Source organism: Sus scrofa, chromosome 17, assembly GCF_054392235.1.
Source record: "Sus scrofa isolate SSC_HxYL_T2T_F1_AM1 chromosome 17, Sscrofa_HxYL_maternal_Yorkshire_Landrace_v2.0, whole genome shotgun sequence".
Classification (NCBI taxonomy): domain Eukaryota; kingdom Metazoa; phylum Chordata; class Mammalia; order Artiodactyla; family Suidae; genus Sus; species Sus scrofa.
In genome coordinates, this window is record NC_139399.1 from 24,313,927 (window position 1) to 24,338,421 (window position 24,495).

Consider the following 24,495-nt stretch of genomic DNA (forward strand, 5'->3'; position numbering starts at 1 on the left):
AGGTTCCCAGGCTAGGGATCCAATCCGAGCTACAGCTGCCAGCCTACACCACAGCTACAGCAACATGGAATCCGAGCAGTGTCTTCCACCTACACCACAGCTCATGGCAGTGCCAGATCCTTGACCCACTGAGCGAGGCCAGGGATCAAATCTGCAACCTCATGGTTCCTACTCAGATTCGTTTCTGCTGCGCCACAATGGGAACTCCCTCTTCTTTTTTAAGGTCACTTTTATTGAGATATAATTTACTGATGATAAAATGTACTCATTTTAGGTATACAGTTCTATAATTTCGACAACTGTAAAAACACATGATATAGAACATTTCTATTCCTCTCAAAATTCCCTGGTTCCCCTTCCCTGTCAATCCCAGCTCACTCCTGGCCACAGGCAACTACTGATCTGCTTTCTCTGAACATGGACTAGATTGCCTGTTCCAGAATTCCTCAAATGGAATCACGCAATATGCAGTGTTTTGTGTCCAGTTCCTTTCACTAGGTTTAAATTCTGTGTGATTTATCCCCGTGGTTGTATGTGCACTCCTTTTTAATTGCTGAATAGTATTCCATTATTTGCCATACCACATTTGTTTATCTATTCACCAATTGACTGACTTTTGGTTTCCAGTTTTGGGGGTATGATGAAGAAAGCTATGAACATTACTAAACAAGTCTGTGTGAACATATGTTTTCATTTCTCTTGTACAAATACCTAGGAGTGGGAGTTCTGAGTTTTATGATAAGTAAATGTTTAACCTTATTAAAAACTCTTCTTCCTAGTGGCTTTACCATTTTATACACTCTCCAGTAATGGATGAAAGTTCCAGTTGCTCTGCATCCTCTCAAACACTGTTATAATTAGCCTTCTAAATATGATCTACTCTAGAGGGGGAATCTCTTTGTTTTAAAAGAAATGAGAAATATTTGTTGAATGAATGCCAGCAAATATCCTACCACCTTTGTTCCTAAGTGAGCAAGTTTCTATCTGTAAGACACCTTACTCTCTCTCCTTCTCTCCTCTTCCTGTCTGTCTCTGTTTGACACGACCCCCCCCCCCCACGCGCACCCATACACTGGCAAGTGGAGGCCTATCTCCTTGGGAAATAAAACCATTGTTTCTCTTAGAATGGGCTTGCTGTCTCTGAAGCACAACTTAACCACATGCCCGCCCGGGCGTCAAGACCAGCGCGCTGCAAACTCTCAGGCACGGCGAGGTTTCCCCAAAGAGCACTCACTCCAAGCCTCTCAACTGCTCTCTTCTCTGCTAATAAATAATAATTGTCTTTTGAAATAGCTGGTTTGTGGCCAACGCTGGAGAGCTCCAGCTAGAGGGGAAAACTCTGGGTCGCCTCTCCGATCTCTCCCGAAGGCTCCCTTTTTGCACCCCATTTGGACCCAAAGACACTCCCAGACCGGGGCTCCTGTTCTCCAGCAAACCCCCAGGAACGCTGGGCTCCAGGACACCCCTGCACCCCGCCACCGGGGCACGGGGCATGCTCAGAGGCGTCGGCTGCAGTGGGGCCCGGGAGCCGGGAGGTGCCGCTGCGTGCCCGCTTCCCGCTCCTGACCCAGCGCGCAAAGTTGGGCTGGAAGCCGCCGGGGAAGGAGGGACCGAGCGAGCGCGGGTGGCGGGGAAGGGGGGCGGGAGGAGGAGGGAGGAGGGGGAAGGAGCAGGGCGGGGGGGGGGGCGCAGAGCGTGTGTCACTCGCTCTCTCGCTCGGTGTCTAGAGGATGTGCTGAATGGTGAGCCGGGAGGCGGCGGCGGCCGAGGAGCGGTATACGGAGGCGGCTGGCAGCCCGGGCAGCCCGGCTCGGCGGCTCTTCGCCCTCCGAGACTCCGCATCCACCGCGGGCGCCCGACCCCGCGTCCCGCCCGGGCATGGCCCGGCGCCTCGCCCGCGAGCGCCCCGCCTGCTAAGCCACGCCGGAGGAGGTGCGGAGGCCGAGAAGCCGGCGAGGGAGCAGACGCGAGAACCTCCGGAGCCGAGAAGGGAGCCCCGCGCCCCGCGCCCCGTCCCTGCCGCGCTCGCCCGGGCCGCCCAGAGCCCCGATGAGCCCTGATGGCCGGGGCTCAGCCGGGAGTGCACGCTCTGCAACTCAAGCCCGTGTGCGTGTCCGACAGCCTCAAGAAGGGCACCAAATTCGTCAAGTGGGATGATGTAAGTCGGGGTGGCCGGCGGGGGCGCCGGCGGGGCGCAGGGCAGGCAAGGGCCGTCCGTGGGGGTGGGGCGAGGGGCGCGTTATGCAATGAGCGCACCCGGGAGGGCGCGGGGGCCCAGGGCAGCTTCTGGCCGCGACCTCCTGGGTCCTCGGGTTCAGTAGTTGACGTCCCTGCTAGTTCTGGGTAGGGCCCCCTGAGGGTCTGAAATCTTGGGGGCCAGTGGAGCTGAAGGAGCAGGCGTGGCCGGGGGACGGGTCTTGAGAGTTTGCTAAGTGGGGAGGGTGAATTTGGGACCAGCTGGAAAGCCTGGGGTGCTAACGAGTCGCACCCCTCTCGGCCCGCAGACGCACCCCCCGTTACCTCCGTTGGCCCCTTTCGAGAAGGAACTGCCCCGGAGTCTGAAACTGTTTAGTGATTGCTCACCGTCTTAGCGCTTTGCTGGGAGCCCACACGGCAGCGGTCCAGCCGACAGGTGGTCGGTGATACCAAACTTTAGCGCCCGGCTCCGCAGAGAAGGGCCCTGAGAAGGGCTGGGGAGGACTCACCAAGGGAAGGCTCAAGAGCAGAGAGGGGGGACCGAGGGGTTCGCGAGGGCTCAGTGGGCCTGCAAGGAACGAGGGAGGGCAAGTTTCTGAGAACTGAGCTGGCTGAAGTCTTCAGTTCAAAATAGAAGAGAAGACATACCCCCCAGTTTACCTTCATCTTTTGCCAGGAGAGGCAGAGCTTAGCCAAGCCCAGATCTCCAGTGGTTTACAGGAACCCTGGACCCTAGGACTTCAAGTGGAACCCCCCTCCCCAATTGCCTTCAAACCTTTAGATTAGTAATCTTGCTGAATGCATGAGCATCTTCCCCACAGAGGACATTTGCTTATCAATTTTATGTCCTGGGTGTCATTCAAAAGATTTGATAACAACCCACTGGAATAAATCTGAGCTGCTGGATCGCAGGAAATTTAGGTCCTAATGACTAAGACATCTTTTAAACAGGGGGAATTACAGGAGAATGAGGCGTTCTTCTTGCTGAAAAGATTTTCCACCTAGTAAATTATAGCCTGTTATCCTCCAGGGTATTTTTCTCTAATCTTCTTAAGCCATTTTCCAGTGTCTGAAAACAATTTAAATATTCCAGGTAGCGAATCCAATTACTTAGCTGAGCGGGTTTGTGTCTATATTTTGTCCACCTGGAAGCGCAAACGGAACTTGGAGGGGGAGCCCACAGCTTCCTTGAAAGCTCACGCCAATTATCAAATGCTGTAGGCATCTTTTTCCTATGGACTTTACACTTTTCTCCTTCTGTCTTAATCTAATGACCGGATGTTTTGTGTAAATGGAATAGGATCTAAACAGTAAGTTCAGACACAGGTGAAATGCTTTATGTCAAGGAAAAGCAAAAAATAAAATAAAATGCAGTTTGACCACAAATAGAACAGCCTTGCCCATCTTGAGATCTTCAAATAGAGAGCTAATGTGATGGGTTTACTGACAGAGTGAAGGGCAGAAGGCATGGGGAGAGAGAGAGAGAGAGAGAGAGAGAGAGAGAGAGAGAGAGAGAGAGAGAGAGAGAGAGTTCAGAAAATAAAGAAGGGTAACCCAGTATAAGCTCTGCATTTATTCATGGTGATGATTTTAAACTGCATTTTAAATAATTCTCCCGAATGTCTTGCTTGGAAGAAAAGATGAGTATCCCTTTGAAAATGAAGGTCTTTTATGGAAACACATTTGGATCCATCCAGGTAGATGATTTTTCTGCTGTGCATTTATGTCATATATTTCTTCCTCACCTACTAATGCTGGGCCCTGGACTAGGGCCTGGGGTGGTGAAGAAAGCAGCAAAACCCCTTACTGTTACAGACCTTACTTACTAGGTGGGGGAGACAGAAAATTACCAAGAACACCAGGGATATAGGAAGGATGAGGGATGCAGGGAGGATGAGGGGTGCAGGGAGAATGATGGAGAGGCTGCCACCTGCAGAAGGTGAGAAGGGTTCCTGCTGAGCATTGAACAGTGAGTTTCCGGGGCAGCCTTATAGGAGTCTGCAAGCACTAAGGGCAGGATCGAGAGAATCTCAGAGATTTTGTAGAGAACTCAGACTGCACTCAGGAGTCAAGTTATCTGGAATAGAATGAACCATCCTGCCAGTTCCTTCCTTGGCCTTCTTGGTCTCCATGGTGATCTGTGGAGTAAGAGGGACCAGGAATTTCTTAGGCTGTTTTTTTTTTTTTCTCCCCCTCGCAGGTGTCACCCTTCTCCTCTCCCCATTTCGTATTTGCCCTTCTAGAATCAAGCCATTTTAGGTTATCTGGCTAATTATATTACATGTTAGTGAGACTGAGTGTCAAAGACAACAGAGAACGAGGCCTTGTGTCCAAAGGCTGGGTTCATCTGTTGATTCTTTTACCAGTCAGCTGTGTGACTTTAGCTTAATTGCTTAACCTTTCCGAATCTTTGTTGCCTCTTGGACCGAAGGTAAGAGTGCTCTGCTTCCTGCCTAGTTTATCTAAGAGTTGGCAGTAGCCCATAGGATAAAGCAGCACTTCTGACACTTGAGCTTGCATCGGAAACATCTGGAGGGCTTGGAAATATTTAGACCCCCGGGGCCAAGTTCTGATTTAGAAGGTCCAAGGTAGAGTCTGGGAATCTGCATTTCAGGTACGGTCCTGAGTGATGTTGATGCTGTTGGTTTGGGGACCCGCACTTTGAAACCAGAGGGATATGTTTTGTGGGAAAAAAAAACACAAAAAACTTGGACTCTATAGTAGAGAGCACAATCCTGTTGGCCTGTATATGTTTTCACCGGTTTGTAAGTTTAATTTTATCTCCGTGTTCGTATTTTGAGAAATTCTTCCCCTTGTGACCTTTCTAGGTACCTAGGAGGTAGAAAAACCTCAATGACTTAATTGTGGACAAATTTTTTTAGATCTTCTGGGGTATTTTAGGGAGTGTCTCTGATGCCCAGGCTAACTTAACTCACATTCATGCATTTCTTTTCAATTTCTTATATGCAATGAAACATTTTTGGCATTTTCACCTGCTTCTAGTCAGAGTGTTAGAAAAGGAAAGGAAAAAGAGAAGATTTTTGAGAGGCTGTCTGGCCTGACTTCCTGTCTCTGGGGAGAGGAAACTGCTGTGTTTTTCCTTTGGGCTCTGATTTTGGGAAATACGTGCTGCCCCCCGCCCCAAGAGTGTGCCCCATATGCTTGCGATGAAAAGTAAGTGCTGGAAGGAATTGAAAATATCTCAAATCTCTGACCTCACTTCAAAACTGTAAACCTTCCTCTCTGATCTTTAAAAGGAAGGATGCGCCGACTCATAAAACAGCTTTTCAGTAACTCGCTGGAGAGCATAATGGTCCACTTGAAAATGCTGAGTTTGGGGCTGTCTAGAATTGTGAAGAGATTATCTCTTGTTCCTTGAGTGGCTAAAGTGCCATAATCACTGGTCCTATTGCCCTGACCACCATGTGGAATGGGGGGTGTCACCCAGAGGGTACAGTGCCCTGCATAGTCTGTTGGCTACCTACCAATGTCATGGTGAGGCTATGGGTGCTCCAAGGGTGGTCGTCAAAAGTGTCGATATTGGTGTTAACCAGTCACAAAGGTCAGGTGGTGGGTAGTGGAGCTGGAGCAGGTCCTGGAGACATCCTATAGCACCAGGGTGGGGGATGAACCTTTAATTTGCCTGATTGTGGAAAGATCTGGGGGTCCCCAGGCTCTGTGATAGTATAAAAAATATTTCAGCGAGTTCCCGTTGTGGCTCAGTGGGTTAAGAACCCAACATAGTGTCCTTGAGGATGCAGGTCTGAGCCCTGTTCTCTCTTGGTGCGTTAGGAATCTGGTGCTGCTGGCACAGGTGGCAGATGCAGCTCAGATCCTGCATTGCTGTGGCTGTGGCATTGGCTGGCAGCTGCAGCTCTGATTTGACCCCTAGCTTGGGAACTTCCATGCACCATGCCTCAGGTGCAGCCGTAAAAATGGGGAGAAAAAAGAAATAGAACTTATTTCAATTTTTCAACTAGTAATGGTGTTTAGGTCTATATAGTCTGAACATCAAGGCCGGGGCTTGTCCTCCAGCACTTGGCCAGCTGATAGAGGACTGACCCCTGGTGGTTTGTGTTTCACCCATGATAGGAAAGGATGCACTTTACTTTTATTTTGTATTTGTCTCCTTGCCTTTATTTTGCATTTGTGTATGACCTGGAGGTGGGTGTGCAGGACTGGGGCATTTGGGAGAGTTGTGTGAGGTGGACAGTAGAAGGGAATTACTTTCTTTATCTCAGGGAGCTTAGGTGATTGTGAGCCTGTTCCTTCTTGTTTCTCTGTGTTGGGCAGGATGTGGAGGGAAAGAAGAAGGTTCCCCAACCCCTGACTTGCCCCCTTTTAACATCTTAGGGCTCGATCTCTTTGTTCTGCCACATCTGGGGCTCATTGGGCTTCTCATTTGCTTGTTTTCTGTTTTTCCACTTTCACCTTCCAAATCCAGAGCTTACCGCGGGTAAGTTGCTTAATGCATCTCAGCTTCAGTTTCCTCGTGTGTCATCTGAGGATTGTAGTGTTTTCTACTGCACAGAAGAGCTGGTACCATTAAAGAGGGAAGGCACGTGCCTTGCTTTGTGTGGCGCTTGACACATAACACTCGATATGTTTTTAGAAGTGATTATCCCCCAGTAATTAGATGGCCGTGAACTTTATCAGAGAGGTCAGTATGTGTTGGGTGACTCTTTTGTTCTACAAGTGGAAAGATCCAGACCTTCCTTCCATTCCCTTTAATGTGTGCTTGATTCTCATATTTTATATTTTGAAAAGGAAAAAAAATCAGTTTTTTACCCTTTTAAAAAATACAGGTATTTCAGAGAAAATGAAGATATGTAAAAAGCAAAATCTTTTCTCTTTAGAGCAAGTCAACTCTAAAGCATCCAAAAGTTTATTTCTACTTAAAAACCTTAAAAAATATATGGGAATTCCCTTGTGGCAGTGGGCTAAGTACCTGGCATTGTCACTGCAGCAGCCTGGGTCACTGCTGTGACTCAGGTTTGATCCCTGAGTTTGGGTACTTCCACATTGCCACAGACATGGCCCAAAAAAACAAGAAAAGAAAATGTACACACACAGAGTAAGCGCACAAGTGCTCAGAATAAGGAGGAAATAGTTACACAAAACTTGGGTAATTTAGCAAGAAAAAAATTATATGTAAAAGATAAATATATAAAATGATATATATATTATAAATAATTATATATGTTTATATATGTAAAAGTTATAAATATATAAAAGTCATATATATATAAAACAGCTCACGTCATAATCCTGTCTCATAAGTCTAATTTTACATTCAAAAATCATAATTGCTTGGCTGGCTAAATTGTTTGAGAAAAAGACTAGGAAGCTCTGAGATTTGGATTTGCACTAATTCCCTATGAATTTGAAACAGCTCCCTCTTCCCTCTCTACTGCCCTGCCCTCCCCCACTGAAAAACCCAGGGCTAAAATAGGTAATAATAGTAATAACAAACCATGTTAGTATATTGCACATTTCCCAGCATCCTGCACAGACGCTCAGTTAGAACTTCTGCACTACGTAAAATCTACAGTTGTAGTTTCCAAAATGATGACAAGATGAGACTGCCGAGATGAATGAGGAATCGGAGGAGAAGGTTTATGAGGTGGACAGTTAGCAGTGTTCACTCTGGAAAGGTTGTATGGGAAAGAGAGAAACGCAGCTCTGGTTGGTAGATGGTCGATCCAAATGCAGCCCCTGGGGGATATGTGGATTTTTTTTTTGACTGGAAGGCTGGCAGGTACCCTCTAAAATGTCACTTACATATGCCCGGATTTGTCTGTTTGCATTGTCTAGAGGGGTTTTGTGAATTTCTCATTGACACTGATTATGATAGTCCAAGAAGATAAGTTTTCCAAAGTGAGTCAATAAGGCTATTTTAAGCTTTTTATCAGAGTGTAACATCCGTGAAGTAAAACATGCAAATCTTCTGCCCAGCTGGGTCAGTTTCCACAAAATGAACATTCTCCTGGGAGCAGCACCAGCGAGAGAAAGAGCATTGTCAGCACCACCACCCCCAGCCCCTCCACCCCCTCTCCTGACTTCTAACTCCATAGATCGGTTTTGCCTGTCTGTGATGTAATCAAGTTATTTTCTTTTTATTTTCAATGAAAACAAAACAAAAGCTTGTTCTCCAGCCGGGACAAGCACTTTTATTATTGCTGAACGGACCCTCTTCAACAGTAACAGAAGTGATTCATTCTAGTTTAGATGGACGTTGATGAGGTAAAGCCTGGGAAGCAAAGCAGGTGTAGGCAATGCCACGAAGAAAACAGTTAAACAAAACTCTAGTAATTGAGCAAGGAAATGCAATGCCTAGGCTGTTATTGGCAGAGCAAAGCAGACTAGGAGAGCACAGGTTTCTGGAATATGTTTTCCTCTAGGAGGTTTTCTCTCTTATCTTGCCTGACTTTGATATTCTCACCCATGGTGCATTAGGGTAATTTACTCTGGCTATTAACATATCTCCAATCCTTCCCATGAAAGTTTAGCCTATTGAGGAATAGCTTCGAATGATATTTACCTGCAATGACTGTTTCAATGAGAAAGGAACATTTTGCTTTTTTTTTTTTATGTCAAACTTGGTAATCTGGAGTTAACTGCTGCTTTATCAGGATTGTTTCATGTTATCATGAACAAGCAGTGCTAACAAAATGGAAAGGGATTGATTGTGAATTGTTGACTAATGCTGTGGGTTTCCACCTAAATAACAAATCTTTGGTAACTGAAAAACCTTAGTTTTTCCTGCTGCCAGAGCTAATGTGAGGTTCAAGCAGGCTTTTCAGCTCAAATCATAAATTCCATCTGCTCAGACAGATTTCACGATGCTCCCCTTGCCCCATCTTTTCCATGTCCGATCCTTCAGTCAGAGCTCATGTCCCTGCATATCAGTAAGGAAAGGAACTAGCGTATATTTCTGAGATTTGCACATGAGATCTTAAGGAAGCCTTCAGTTTCTATAAAAAAAAAAACAAAACTAAATAGCATATAAAGAAGGCTGGACTCTTTAAGAGTTCTTCATGTTCCTCTCTGATATCTTTATGTTCTGATATTTGATTTTATTATTTTTTTCACATTACTTTCAATTTGGAGATTTTTTTTTTTGCACTTTTTTTGCTTTTTAGGGACCCACTTGTGGCACAGGCATAAGTAAGTTCCCAGCCTAGGGGTCAGATCCAAGCCACAGCTGCCAGTTTATACCACAGCTACAGCAACTCAGCATATGAGCCTCGTCTGCAGTCTTCACCACAGCTCACGGCAGTGATGGATCCTTAACCCAATGATCGAGTCCAGGGATTGAACCCTCATCCTCATGGATACTAGTTGGATTTGTTTCCACTGCATCACAACGGGAACTCCCTATTTTAATTTTGTTCGGAAAAAAAAAATGCTTAGAGGAGTTCCTGTTGTGGCTCAGCACGTGAAGAACCCAACAAAATCTCCATGAGGATGTGGGTTTGATCCCTAGCCTTGCTCAGTGGGTTAAGGATCCTGCATTGCCACAAGCTATGGCACAGGCTTCAGCTACAGTTCTGATTCAGCCCCTATCCCAGGAATTTCCATATGCTGCAGGTGCGGCTGTAAAAAGAAAAAAAAAGCTTAGGTATATGCTTAGACATAGTGGATGTCAGCTAAATCTCTATACATTTATCAAGAAAGTAAGTTACTGTAAATGGAGAAACAGATTATTGTTTAAAATAAGAAAAATATTTAGTATTCAAAGAGAATGAAAAGCAACCTGCATCTGCTTTTCATTTCACAATATTTGCTCAATCCTTTCTTTCCATCTCAATGAAGTTTTATGAACATGCTCAAGGAAAATGGATTAGTTAGCAAAGCACTTTCACCTGAGCTAGGTGGCTATTAGTATGTAAGATTGGTGGCTATTAGTATGTAAGATTGATACAGAGGAGATTAAGGAATACTTTTGCCGTTAAAATACCAAATATTCTTTGGAACTTGTTTATGAAATAGGTAAGGGAAAGCTAATTTGATTCATTTTATAGAGGAGGCCATATGTATGAGTTCAAAAGGGAAGTGGGAGACATCAGAGCAAGTCAGCAACTGGCCCAGAAGATTGAAAAAAAAAAAAAAAGGATGTTTTTCAGGTGTGCTGTTTGGTTGAGTCTCAGCATCCATCCATCCATCCATTCTCTTAGTGGGACTTTTTATAACATAGAATCTGGAAATCTAAAGCTCCATTTACTAGATTTCCTTGAGGCATTGCACATCCTGGCTGCAAATTAAGTTCCACCAGTATGAGATGCACTTAAATGAGATTTGGAGGGCAGAAATGTGAAAGAGGCCACTTTTCTGCATTCTTTGGGTTGATTCTACAGGCACAGGGGATGCCGAAGAGAGAAGTATTATCTTCTGTTGTCGTTCTCCTGTGTCTGGTTATAAAGAGACACTGGCGACAGTGGCTGCTGCCTGTTCTCAGATTACTCTTCCTTTGACTTCAGCTAAGCTGGCAGGTGTTTGATTCCCATGTTCCTTCTTGATTTCTACCTTTCCAAGTAGGGTGGGTGCAACAGCTCTCCTTAAAGGTTAGCGTATCATATTCTGGGGCCTCTCGTAGAGGCCTACCTGAAGCCTACCAACCTCTCCAATCCTAGTGATACTGTCAAGTGATTAATTACCTGTAATTAAATTCCTTTAGGTTCACATTTTCCAGAGAGATTTTTGTTTCCTACACTAACCTCTGACCAATATGGCCCCCCCTTTTTTTTTGCGCCCCCCCCCCCACCCCATGGCACATGGAAGTTCCTAAACCAGGGACCAAATCTGAGCTAGAGCTGAGACTTACGCCACAGCTGCAGCAATGCAGGATCCTTAATGCACTGCACTGGGCTGGGGATTAAACCCGTGCTCCCCAGGTATGACTAACCCACTGTGCCACAGCGGGAACTCCCAATATGGCCTTTTGTGGTTCTAGGGTTTCATGACTTTCAGTCCTAATGTACAAAACCCATCTACACGTCCTATGTAAGTTTCTCCTTGAATATTACATTTGAGTAAAATGGAGTTTTGCTATTATGCTGCCTCTGGACTTCAGTGTTGTGAATGAGTCCTTATAACATGTCCTGATGCTTATAAACCACTATTATTTGTTTACAGTCACTCCATTCCATGATCAAGACCACTTTGAGTGGTAGGAAAAGAACAAGTGTTATTCCCACTTTAAATTGAAGCAAACTGGGGCTAGTGAATGGTGAGTTACCCAAGACACACAACTAGTTAGAGCCAAAGTCAGGTTTAAAACTAGGTCTTCTGCTTAACTTCACCTTTTCCAGTCTACTATACTATCCCCAAACAGGATCCTTTTGGTAACAAAAAGCATTTCATAGAATCCAAATGAATACAAGTTTAAAGAGATTGACTGACTTTTCCAAAGAATCCCCCTGATCTTAGAATTCATACAAATGGGGCTTCGATCCCTATAAACTCATCCCTTTTGCTAATGTCTTCAAAAACAGCTGTTTTTATTATATATACATATATGTTTATATATAATATATATACAAAGGCCATTTTTGTTATGCATCTTAGAACATGGGAAGGTAGGAAAACTTCACTGCTGCTTTGAGGCACGGAGGCCAGTGCTAAGTCTAGTCTACCAATGTTTTACATCAGTCAGTCAGTATAAAACATGCTCACAGAAAGACATTCAGCGAATGGTGTTAAAACAAAGGTCATTTTCCCATTACTTAATAAGTGATACTTTTGTGTCTAGAAGGACTCATTACATGGGATTTTCCTTCAATTTCTCTTCCCAGCATACTTGCAAGTATTGTCTTTTGTGGGATTCCTATTAAGACTGGTCCCGTGGCTTCCAATGGGAAATTTTTTTTTTTTTTTTTGGTCTTTGATCTTGAAGATGCAGGAGGTGATGGGCATGAAGGAGGTAGAGAGGACCTTCCTTGCTCCCACACAAGGTGCACAATAACTTGACATTCTAGGTAGTATCCACTGAGATGCCAGATCTGGATTGCCAGGGCAGGAAGGTGCATGCAGGGAGGTTGACATGCCTGTGTATACTACAGCTGGACCAGGGCTTCTGGAAGATTAAGGTTATTTATCTTTTTTTCCTAGGGCAAAACATAGGCCTGGCACTCATGAGGTGCTCATGGAATGTTTGTGGAATGGAGGAATGGTCTGATATGTGTCCGGCTCATGGTGGATTCACAGGAAGGGGGAGTGTGCAGTCTTGAGGGAGGTCTAGACAGTGGTTATGCTCTTGACACCTTCACGACACCCTATGTGTGGCATTGGTTGGAAAGCCCTGTCCTACATCCTTCTATCCCATCTGAAATCTCCCAGAGTCTGAGGAACTCTGTGGTCTTCTTTGGTTTCTTCATGTGAGCTCAAGAAGCAAAATGTTTATTGTCAATACAGAGCTGATTGCTGTCACAGCGCTGATTTCCTGTAAAGGCGAAATACAGCCTGAGGTTGAGTGTGTACTCAATTGGGATTCAATATTCGTTGAAAATTATGATGCTTAATGTATTCACATCACTTATTCTGAATGTTACCAGTGGCTTCTGTTTTCTGAAAATGACACTCACACATACACCTAGATTTTGCCATGAAAATTGCCCTTAAAGAAATTCAGAAGTGTTGGGAGTGACAGAACAAGAGATTGATGGTTGCAAATACATCTTCCCTATCAAGATAATGATTCACAAGGGTAAAAAAAAAAAAAAAAAAAAAAGAATATGTGAGCTTTATTGCCAAAATGAGAAAAATATCAAATGAAAGATATATAGTTTAAAATATTATTGATAATAAAATTCCACCTGCATGGTTTCTCCTGTATAGAAGAAATGGAAGTCACTAGGAGAATATAATTGGCATCCTCCCCTGCTCCTGGTTTAATGTCCTTGGGTACCCCATCATCCCGCCTTCCCTCCTGTTCCTGGGAAAGCCGCATACCTTGTCCATGTCCTAGATCCCATGCTTCCTGGTTTCACTGGATCCTGGATTCGTAATTGTCCTCCCCTTGGACAGCATCTGTGAAAGACTCCCCTCTGCTGAAGCTCTTCTAAGAACATAGGAATATGCCTTTTAGATATAAAGATGCCATCATAGAATCCAACACAATGTCCATCCCCTACCTTCCTCCTACAGTTCCTGCCCTCCCCCTCATCCCTCCCTCCATGAAGAGCATGAAGCTTTGACCCACTGGCTCCTCCTTCACATCCCAGCAAATTCTCTGCCCATCAAAGCCCTATTCTGCCTTGGCCACTGCTTGGAAACTTTCCTTGCCAAGGCTGCCGGCAACCTGTTGGGTGCCGTCCAATTGATACTTTTCAGAACCTTCCTTCTTTTTCTGTGGTTTCCTTCCATCTGCTCATTCATATTCATACTGGAAGTATACATTGATGTGTCTTATAAGCCAGACATTTTTCTGGTGTGGTGGATTTATGATGATGGTTAGCGATTTGGTTCCCGCCCTCATGGAGATTGTATTTTGCCAGGGAAGATAGATGCTAAACAAGTGGAGGTAAAATTTCACTCTAATTGTGATAAGTACCACAGGAAAAAAGTACAAAAGTACAAGTGAGGATGAGAAGTGGGGAAGGGTTTCTCTGGAGAAATTTTCTTTAAGGATAAAGACCTGAGTGATAAGTAGGACTTAAAGGCAACAGGAGGATGGGATGTGTATCAGGTCAAAGGAACCTCACGTGTGAGTGTCCCAAGGAGAGAAGAAGGAGCACGGGACTTGGAAGGACAGAGGAGAATGAGCAAATGTGGAGCATGGTGGCTCAGATAATGCTGGCGGGAGGGCAAGGGGTTGCATTTGTACTGCTTAGGCCACTGCATATTTTATCCTGCAGTCAATGGGAAGCCATTAAAACTGTGTTTCTCAGCCTCCTCACTATTGACATTTGGGGCCAGACAATCCTTTGTTATGGTGTTAGGCCTGTGCGTTGTAGGATGTTTAGCAGCATCCCTGGCCTCTCCCCACTAGATGCCAGTAGCAACCCCCCCGTGTGACAACCAAAATTGTTTCTGCACATTTCCAACATTTCTTTGGGTTTAGAACCACTGATTAAAGTTGAAACCACTCATTTAAATCTTAACTAATTTTATTTTATTTATTTTCAAAAATTTTTATTGAAATATATAGTTGATTTAAAAGGTTGTGTTAGTTTCAGGTGTACAGCAAAGTGATTTGGGTATATATATTCTTTTTTACATTTTCTTTCCTTATTGATTATTATAAGGTATTGAGTGGAGTTCCCTGTGCTATACAATAGGCCCATCTTGGTTATCTATTTTATATATACTAGTATATGCTTTAACCCCAAACTCCTAATTTATCCCTTCTTTCCCCTTCCCATTTGGTAACCATAATTTTTTTTTTTTCCGTGTGACTCTTTTTCTGTTTTGTAAGTAGGTTTCATTTGTGTCATTTTCTAATATTACACATATAAGTGATACCATGTAGTGTTTGTCCTTCTCTGTCTGGCTTACTTCACTTAGTATGATAATCTCTAGATCCATCCATGTTGTGGCAAATGGCATTATTTCATTCTTTTTTATGGCTAATATCCCATTGTATATATGTACCACATCTTCTTTATCCATTCGTCTGTTGATGGACACTTAGGTTGCTTCCATATCTTGCCTGTTGTAAATAATGCTGCTATGAATATTGAAATGCATGTATCTTTTCAGAATTTTAACTGGTTTTAAAAAGTATTGGGCCATTGCATGCGTATGCCCCCCCCACACACACACAGCCTGTAGACACATGAAAAGATGCTCAACATCATTAGTCAGTGGGGAAATGCATAGTAGAGCCATAGTGAGATGCCACTTTATACCCACCAGATCTCTATCTCACTGAAATGATGGGTTTTCTTATCTGATGCCCCCACTAAACAATGAGTAGCTTGGATGATTGGGGATCTGGACTTCCATTTGAATCCCTAGTACCTGTCTGAAGTACCCTGCATGGTATTTGAAGGAACATGTTTCCAACTTTTTACTGGTTTTTGCTAAAAGAGGTGTTTATACTAGTCAGTAGAAGGCAACTATTTTAATGGTACTTTTCTCCATTGTTTTGAATCCTCTGTCCTGGACATTTTTATTTTCTCTATTCTCCTTTACTCGAGGAAATTTCAGACTGCACAGACCCTGGGGAGAAAACCCTTATCCATGCTGATACACATAGAAGTTCTACTTCAAGATCCTAATCTCACACTCTTGCATCCAAGACTATCTTTAGTGTGTGTGTGTTTCATGGTCATGGCTGCACTGCTGACATTTGTTGGGGCATCATATTTGATTTTCTGTGACTCTTGGAATTCTTTTCCTCTTACATAGCTGTTTTCCCCCTAATGTATGGGTTTGCCATATTTGCCTCTGCTTGGTGTGATGCAAGTCTTGGGCAATCCCTGTGGGGCATGGCTTGTTCTTTTCCCTTGTTGACTCTGTAACATTGATTAGTTGAGAAGCACACATCTCTAGTCACGTGTCTTCTCTTGTTCAACAGCCTGAGAACTCAGGATCACTGTGGAGACAGGATGGCAGTCCACCTCGCCCAGGACACTTTCTGACAGTTGGACTGAGGAGAGTGCTGTGGTTTGGGGGCTGGTGCTTGACATTGGCTTTAAGGTTTAGGGTTATTGTTATATCAGATTTTCTGGGGTGTCCATAATAGAGTAGCACAGACTGAGGGGCTTAAACAACAGAAATGTATTTTCTCAGAGTTCGGAGGCTACAAATCTGAGATCAAGGTGTTGGTTCCTTCTGAGGACCCCGAGGGAAGAATCTGTTCCAGGTCTTTCTCGTGAGCTCGTAGGCTGACTTCTCCGTATTGTCACATTATCTTCCCTCTGTATGTATCTGTGTTCAAAGTTCCTCTTTGTGTAGGGACACCAGTTGTATTGAATTAGGGCCCACCCTTATGACCTAATCCTCAGTGTAAAGATTGTCTCCAAATAGGGTTGCACTTTGAAGCACTGGGCTTAGGACTTGAACACATGAATTCCAGGGGGTGGGGGTGGGGGTGGGGTGAAGGCTGAGAGGGAAAATCCAGTTCATTACACACCTGAACCTGGTAACTCAGAGGGTAGCGACATATTGGCTCTATTCAGATATTTGAAGAGTTGACCCTTGGAGAAGCAACTAGATTTGTTTTGTACTACGAGATGTTAAAACTAAATAGTAGCTGCATGTATGGAAAAAAAATCTCAAAACTTTCTAGCTGGAATTATGTGACCAAGTTTGCTTTGTGAAAAAGACTTCCCTGTTAAGGAGAAAAGTTATTTTCTCATGAAGGTCTAGAGCTGCACTGCCCAGTAGAAATAGAAAATAAGCCACTAGTGGAAATTTTAAATTTTCTTTGTCTGGTCCTACCCACAGTATGCAGAAGTTCTGGGGCCAGGGATTGAACCTGTGCCACAGCAGTGACCCAAGCCGAAGCAGTGACAATGCCAGATCCTTAACCTACTGAGCCACCAGGGAACTTGGAAATTCAAAATTTTTCTACCCTGAAACAAGTAAAAAGAAGCAGGTGGAGTTAATTTTAACAGTATCATTTATTTAACCCAGTATGTTTATTTAAATATATAATCAATATAAAAATTATTCATGGGTGACTTTCTTTCTTTTTTTTTTTTTCTTTTTTTTTTTTTGTCTTTTCTAGGGCCGCACCTGCAGCATGTGGAGGTTCCCAGGCTAGAGGTCCAATTGGAGCTATAGCCACCGACCTACGCCAGAGCCACAGCAACACAGGATCTGAGCCGCGTCTGCAACCTACACCACAGCTCATGGCAACATCAGATCCTTAACCCACTGAGTGAGGCCAGGGATCGAACCCGCAACCTCATGGTTCTAGTCGGATTCGTTAACCACTGAGCCACGACGGGAACTCCTCATGGGTGACTTTCTGGTTTTCATTTTCAGTCTTTCAAATCTTATAGTATATCTTAGCCAAACTAGCCATATTTCAAATGTTCTGTGGTCTCAGGTGAGCCCATATTCAGCATTGGTAGAAAACATGCCTTCTCAATCTGGGCCAGATCATCTCCAAAGAAATGAGAAATGGTTCTTGAGAGACAAAAAGTCTTCTTACTCTTGGAGTTCCTGTCATGGCTCAGCAGTTGACAATCCCGACTAGCCTCCATGAGGACGTGGGTTCAATCCCTGGCCTCGCTCAGTTGGTTAAGGATCTGGCATTGCTGTGAGCTGTGGTGTAGGTTGCAGACTCAGCTCAGATCCTGCATTACTGTGGCTCTTCCGTAGGCCGGAGGCTGCAGCTCTAATTGGACCTCTGGCCTAGGAACCTCCATGTGCCATGGGTGTGGCCCTAGAAAGATAAAAAAGACAAAAAAAAAAGTCTTCTTACTCTTTACTTTTTGCTTTGTATAAAGCACAGATATACATACAGCATGTCAATAGATATTCAAGGTATCTGTCATATTAAAATTTCACGGAGGATGATTAGGAAAATAGGTGTTGAAGAAAGCTCTGTAGCAGGTCAGTAATGAAATAAGGTTGAGCAATACTTGTGTAGAGCATGTCCTTGAGGTTTATTTCTATGTCTCTCTTGCTAGCTTAGCTAGGTTTCCCTAGACAAGTTATTTTACCTAAGCCTTAGCCTATTTATCTGTAAAATGGGGATAATAGTACTGTCTACCTCGTAAAATACTATAAATATTTTTAAAAATCCATTAAAAGTTCATACTGTGGTGACTGGCTCAGAACAAATGTTTAGGATGTGCCATTATTATTATTATTATTATTATTATTATTATTATTATTATTGCCCTTTGTCCTTCTAGGGCCGCACCCACAGCATATGGAGGTTCCCACGCTAGGGGTTTAATTGAAACTGTTGCTGCAGGCCTACGCCAGAGAATAGCAGCACCAGATCTGAGCCATGTCTGCGACCTACACCACAACTCACGGCATCGCTGGATCCTTAACCAAGTGAGCGAGGCCAGGGATTGAACCCGAAACCTTGTGGTTCCTAGCAGGATTCTTTCTGCTGAGCCATGACGGGAACTCCAGGATGTGCCTTTTATTATTTGGTCAGAGAATTTTGTAAAGAATATTCTGGTATTGGGTTAGTAGATGCAAACTATCACATTAGAATGGATGGGCAGAGAGGGCCTGCTGTGCAGAGGTGACATATCCAGTCTCTTGGGATAGAACATGATGGTGGATGATATGAGAAAAAGAGTGTGTCACTTTTCTGTATAGCAGGAATTGATGCAATACTGTAAATCAACTATACTTTAATAAAGAAAATACAAACAAATCTTCAAAAACCCCCCAAATATTCTGGTATTGGGAGAGAATTTGGCCAACTTTGTTATTTCTTTCCATTTTCATTAGGATATTTCCTTTCTTTTTTTTGTTGCTTTTTTTTGTTTGTTTCTGTCTAAATATAGTTGATTTATTATGTTGGTTTCAGATGTGCAAATTTTTATAGATTGTACTCTAAGGTGTGTAATTTATTTTATAGTGATTAATTTTTACATTTCATCTTTTTATTGAGATATAACATCACATTAGTGTCTGTGGTTTATATCAGCACATTGACAAGCAAATTATTGTAATAAAGAAGTTAGAAGACTTTGTATTAACGTTAATTCTAGTTACTCATTCTTTGTTTTTTTTATTTTATTTTTTTATTTTTTTCATCTTTTGTCTTTTTTAGGGCCACGCCCGTAGCATATGGAGGTTCCCAGGCTAGGGGTCGAATCGGAGCTGCAGCTGCCAGGCTACACCAGAGCCACAACAATGCAGGATCCGAGCCGCATCTGCGACCTACACCACAGCTCATGGCAAAGCCAGGTCCCTAACCCACTGAGCAAGGGCAGGAATAGAACCCGCAACCTCATGGTTCCTAATCGGATTCGTTAACCACTGCACCACGACAGGAACTCCCCATTTTTGTTTGTTTGTTTTGCTCAAATGTCTGTCATACTTTCGAATGTTGAGGTTTGATGAAGGTCCTTTATTTTGTTCCTTGAGTGGCCTTTATTTGAGCTAAAACCTTTTTGGAAATTCATATAAATTGCTTTATTATCAGATTCCTTCAGATATCATTGTCTTAGTCTTCACTTTTTTTTTTTTTTTTGTCTTGTCTTTCTGCCTTTTCTAGGGCCGCACCCGCGGCATATGGAGGCTCCCAGGCTAGGGGTCTAATTGGAGCTGTAGCCACTGGCCTATGCCACAGCCACAGCAATGCCAGATCTGAGCTGCGTCTGTGATCCACACTACAGCTCTCGGCAATGCCGGATCCTCAACCCACTGAGCGAGGCCAGGGCTTGAACCCGAAACCTCATGGTTCCTAGTCGGATTCATTAACCACTGTGCCATGACGGGAACTCCTTAGTCTTCACTTTTGATGAGATAGGTATGAGAGTAAAATGGTTCCTATCAAGTGAAAGAGGAATAGATATTTACTGTACATTATCCACAATAACTAACTTAAGACAGATGTGTTTATTAGTAGTCTTCTTTTCAAGATGGATGTTTATTGGAAAAAATACCTTATAATTTTAAAGAAGCAAATTTGAATTCCTAGTTAGAGGCAAGGTACTTACAGAACACAGGGATATCTATATTTTAAACTTATCGGTGCTCCTGGGCATTTTTTTTTTTTTAGTTGACTTATAATGTTGTATTAGTTTCAGTTGTACAGCAAAGTGAATCAGTTACACATATAAATAAATCCATTCTTTTTTCCTTATAGGTTATTACAAACTATTGAGTAGATTTCCCTGTGCTATACAGTAGGTTCTTATTAATTATCTATTTTATACAGTAGTGTGTGTATGTTTCCCCATCCTCCTAATTTCTCACTCCTCCCTCTAATGGTTTCCTCTAAGGTAATCATAAGATTGATTTTGAAATCTGTGAGTTTGTTTCTGTCTTATAAATAAGTTCTTTTGTACTACTACTGGGCATTTATATCACTGTATTCATCCATTATAGGCTTGTGTCAGTGAATCTCAGTCTAGTTCCTGGACCAGCAGCAGAGGCATCACTGAAAACTTAGAAATGCAGGTTCTCAGACTCCATTGCATCTCCTAAATGAGAAACTCTAGAGAAAAGGCTTAGTCGTCTGTTTAAAAAAGTCTTCCCTGTAAATATAATGCACCCCAAGGTTTGAAAACCACCATCTTATGGAATACCCATCTTAAAGATATTGATGGAAAGAGAAAGAATGAAAAAAAAAATCTGAGTGTTATCTCCATTATTTTTCAGTAAAATGCTGCAAGAGTTACAATCCATCTGCACTTGCCTTGGAAATGAAGAATGACCATACATTTCAAACTGCAAACTAGAGCATATGTTCTGACAATTAAGAATACATGGGATCTGGGTTGAGTGGCTGCATCAGTATAGGGTGAATATAGACAATGTGGCTATGTGGGAGGTGGGAAAAAAGCAGGTGGAATTGAAAATGGATATTCATGTATTTCTGGGTCAAACCCTGCCTTGCATGGCAAGAATGCCAAGTTCCAGCTGATCTTGGAATGTTAGAAGTGATTATGGAGGAATAGGCAGGGAACTGAGATAAATGATCATTTAGCAGAGGAACAGTGGCTAGAAGAGTGGGATTAAGAAAATATTGAACAAAGGAGCTTTAATTTTGAAGGAGGAGAAGGAATAAGTCAGAAATAGCAGAATCTGAAACAGTAAGGCAGCCACAGTATTCCAAAATATAAATTTGAGCAGTTATACTCTGCTAACTTTAAATATTTGATTGTCTGGGATCCTTGCAATGAATTGTTACCAAAATTTCCATTAGAATCTCCTCGTGCACTCTTGCCAGACACTCTGATGAGAAAAGGAACTGACCTGAGAATGATAAGTTACATCTATAAGTAACCAAATTTGCCTTGGAAGTGGGGATGCATATTCTGCAAAGTCTAATGGAAACTTTTATTTCTCCTGGCTTTAGAGGAGGAGGTGATGAAACAGAACAGAAAATATTGCTATGACTTATTGGAAATATTGCTCTGAACTTTTAAGCTTGTAATCTCTTAGGAGAAGCCTAAAATATTTTAAAAATTATTCTTCCATTATAATATCAAATTTGTTTCCAAACGTCTTTTTTTGCCTTTTAAAAGTTGATTTTGTAACTGTAAAATTCCAACTGAAGTTCTATGCAACAGCACAATCCCTGTAACAAAAATATTTTCAAATTGCATTTTAAGAATGTTTCTGAAGGGGAGTACCTGTTGTGGGGGTAATGAACCCAACTAGTATCCATAAGGATGCGGGTTCTATCCCTGGCCTTGTGCATTGGGTTCAGGATTTAGCGTTGGCATTGCCTTGAGCCATGGTGTAGGTCATAGACATGGCTCGGATCCCTCATTGCTGTGGCTGTGGTGTAGGCTGGCAGCTGCAGTTCTGATTTGACCCCCTACACTAGGAACTTCCGTATGCTGCATGTGTGGCCCTTAAAAAAAAAAAAAAGAATGAAAGTTAAGAATATCAGGATAAAACAGAATGGCAAAATTCCTCAAAAAATTAAATATAGTACTCTCTTGTGATCTGGTTCTTCCACTTCTGGGTTTATATGGAAAAGAATTGAAAGCAGGGACTAAATAGGTATCTGTAGACCCAGGTTCATGAGAGCATTAGCCACAATAGCTGGAAAGTGGAAACGACCCAAATGTCCATCAGTGAATGACTGGATAGACAAAGTGGTATATCCATATGATTGGATATTATTCAGTCTTAAAAAGGAAGGGGATTTTGACACATAGTACCACACAGATGAACCTTGAGCACATTATGCTGAGTGAAATCAACCAGACACAAAAGAACATTTTTTGTATCATTGTATGATACACACTCACAGACACACACACACACACACACACACACAATATTGTATGATTCTACTTATATGAAGTATCAAAGAGTAGTCAGACTCATAGATACAGAAAATAGAATGGTGATTGTCAGGGCCTGGGGGAGGAGAGAAGGGTGAGTTAGTGTTTAATGAGTGTGGGGTTTCAGGTAGGGAAGATGAAAAAGTTCTGGGAGTGGATAGTGGTCATGGTTACACAGCAAAGTGCAAGTTCTGAATGCCTCTGAACTTTACACTTAAAAATGATGTTTTGTCCCCATATATATTTACCACAATAAAAAAGAATTCCATGATAAACTTTCTTTTTTAAAAAATGATTTTTATTTTTTCTATTATAGCTGGTTTACAGTGTTTGGTCGATTTTCTACTGTACAGCAAAGTGACCCAGTCACACACACACACACACACACACATACATTCTTTTTCTCACATGATCCTCTCTCATGCTCCATCATAAGTGACTAGACATAGTTCCCTGTGCTATACAGCAGGATCTCATTGCTTAGCCATTCCAAAGGCAAGTGTTTGCATCCTGTGATAAACTTTCATTTAATATTTTTCTTTTTAAAAGATTTTTATTAAAGTATAGCTGATTTACAGTGTTGTGCCAATTCCTGCTGTGCAGCAAAGTGACTTAGTCATACATATATATACATTCTTTTTTTAACTATTATTTTTCCATCCTGGTCTCTCCCAGGAGATTGGATATAGGTCTCTGTTCCTATACAGTAGTACCTCTTGTCTATCCATTCTATGTCATAGTTTGCATTTCTTAACCCCAAACTCCCAGTTCATCCTACTCCTTCCCCCATCATTTAATATTTTAATGAATCAGCTTTTAAACATAATCCATTATAATAATAAATATTTTTATATTCAAGAATTGACGCTTACCCAAATTATCCTATTTAATTTTCACCAAAAAACTCTGAGGGATTATTATTATCTTTTTTTTTCAGTTGGTGGTTGTGTAAAATGAGGCACCAGGAGGAGACAGGCAGAGGTTTGAGCCCAAGGGGTTGGTCTCTAGAACCTGGTACTTACAATAAACCTTGCTATTGCACAAAAGCCATAAATCTGCTCTGCCCATCAGGAAGACAATCCCAAATCCCAAAATTATCCCTGCAAGTTCCAAATTTATTACAAGTCTTTTTAGATTAGATAGAGGTATGATATACCATAGTTATAATGTATATGAAAAAATGAAATAAACTGGTTATTTATGTCTCTTTAGAAAGTGCAATTCCTGCAAAGGCCCAAGTATTTCAGTATGAAAAATCCATATCCAGTGACATGTGTTTTCTTGTGCAGATGGTATGCCTTTCTGAAAATTGCCAAAAGAAAGGAACACATATTTTAGAAATGTTTAATATTGTAATTGCAGTGCAGGCAGTTTTTGCTTTATAATATGCACGTTTTAAACTCAGAAGACAATTTGTCTATGTGGTTTTATTGCAGGAAATTTAAATTTGGAACAATTTTACGTATCTCTCTCTGAATATTTAGAAGATGACCTTATTTACTGTTACCTTGGAAACAGCAATGCCTAAATAATGCATTTACTCTCTTTAGTACAATTAAAATGATTTTATAGAGCAAATGTAATTTAAAATAATACCCTTAAGCATGGATTTTAATTAATTTTAATCATATAAAATATGTAATGTTGTTTAGTGTTAAAATTATTTGGAAAACTAAATATAGATTTTTTAATAGAAAGCATGACAGTGCCTTTAAAAATTTGCCTTAATCAATCTGTACGTGCATATTGGCCTCTTCCTTTATACGTGATGTCCCAGTATTCTAATTGTTAGTAAAGTACTTCAGTTATGTAATTACTAATCCTATGATGCTAAAGATACTATATTTATTATTTTTGAAATTTTTATTAATATATTGATGATCTTGGAGAAACTCTTTAACATTTATTACTTTTTAAGTAACAACCAGGTAGGACTTTCTACAATAGCATATATTGATATACATATATTTTCTTATATTTCTAGGACTCCACTATTGTCACTCCAATTATTTTGAGGACTGACCCTCAGGGATTTTTCTTTTACTGGACAGATCAAAACAAGGTAAGAAGTAAACCATGTCTTATTTTTTCCAGTTAGTTGCTGATTTGCAAAGGGTTTATCTTTCTATCCATTTCATGGATGACTTTTTGCAGTATATTTAAAGATTCTACTTAAAAAGAATATCTAAGGTGGAAAAGTCTTGGGATTTTCCAAAGACTATAGTTTGAAATAGTAGATGTGCTAAATTCTAGAATTTTCAGGACAAGAACATGGAGCTGTGAATTACCTTTGTTTTAGAGGGAACTTAGCCAGTATAACTGATGTAAGCCCCCCCCCTCCAACACTACCCCCTAAAGAATGAAGAAAAATGGTGAGAAAGTCACTTTTGAGACTGGTGACTGTAACTGT

At 42.0% G+C, this 24,495-nt stretch overlaps 1 protein-coding gene across 3 annotated transcripts in view; it reads left to right on the plus strand.

The window, feature by feature from the left end:
* Positions 1–1,726: 1,726 nt before the first annotated feature.
* Positions 1,727–24,495, plus strand: part of PLCB1 (phospholipase C beta 1) — a 746,923-nt gene continuing 724,154 nt past the window's right edge. For all 3 annotated transcript variants that reach the window (XR_014831904.1, XM_021077401.2, XM_021077400.2), the window contains exons 1-2: positions 1,727–2,158; positions 24,070–24,147. Coding sequence is in view for 2 of the 3 variants with exons in the window: in XM_021077401.2 (XP_020933060.1) it covers positions 2,060–2,158; positions 24,070–24,147 (177 nt within the window). In the remaining variant the exon portion in view is untranslated. The remainder of the gene's footprint in view (positions 2,159–24,069; positions 24,148–24,495) is intronic.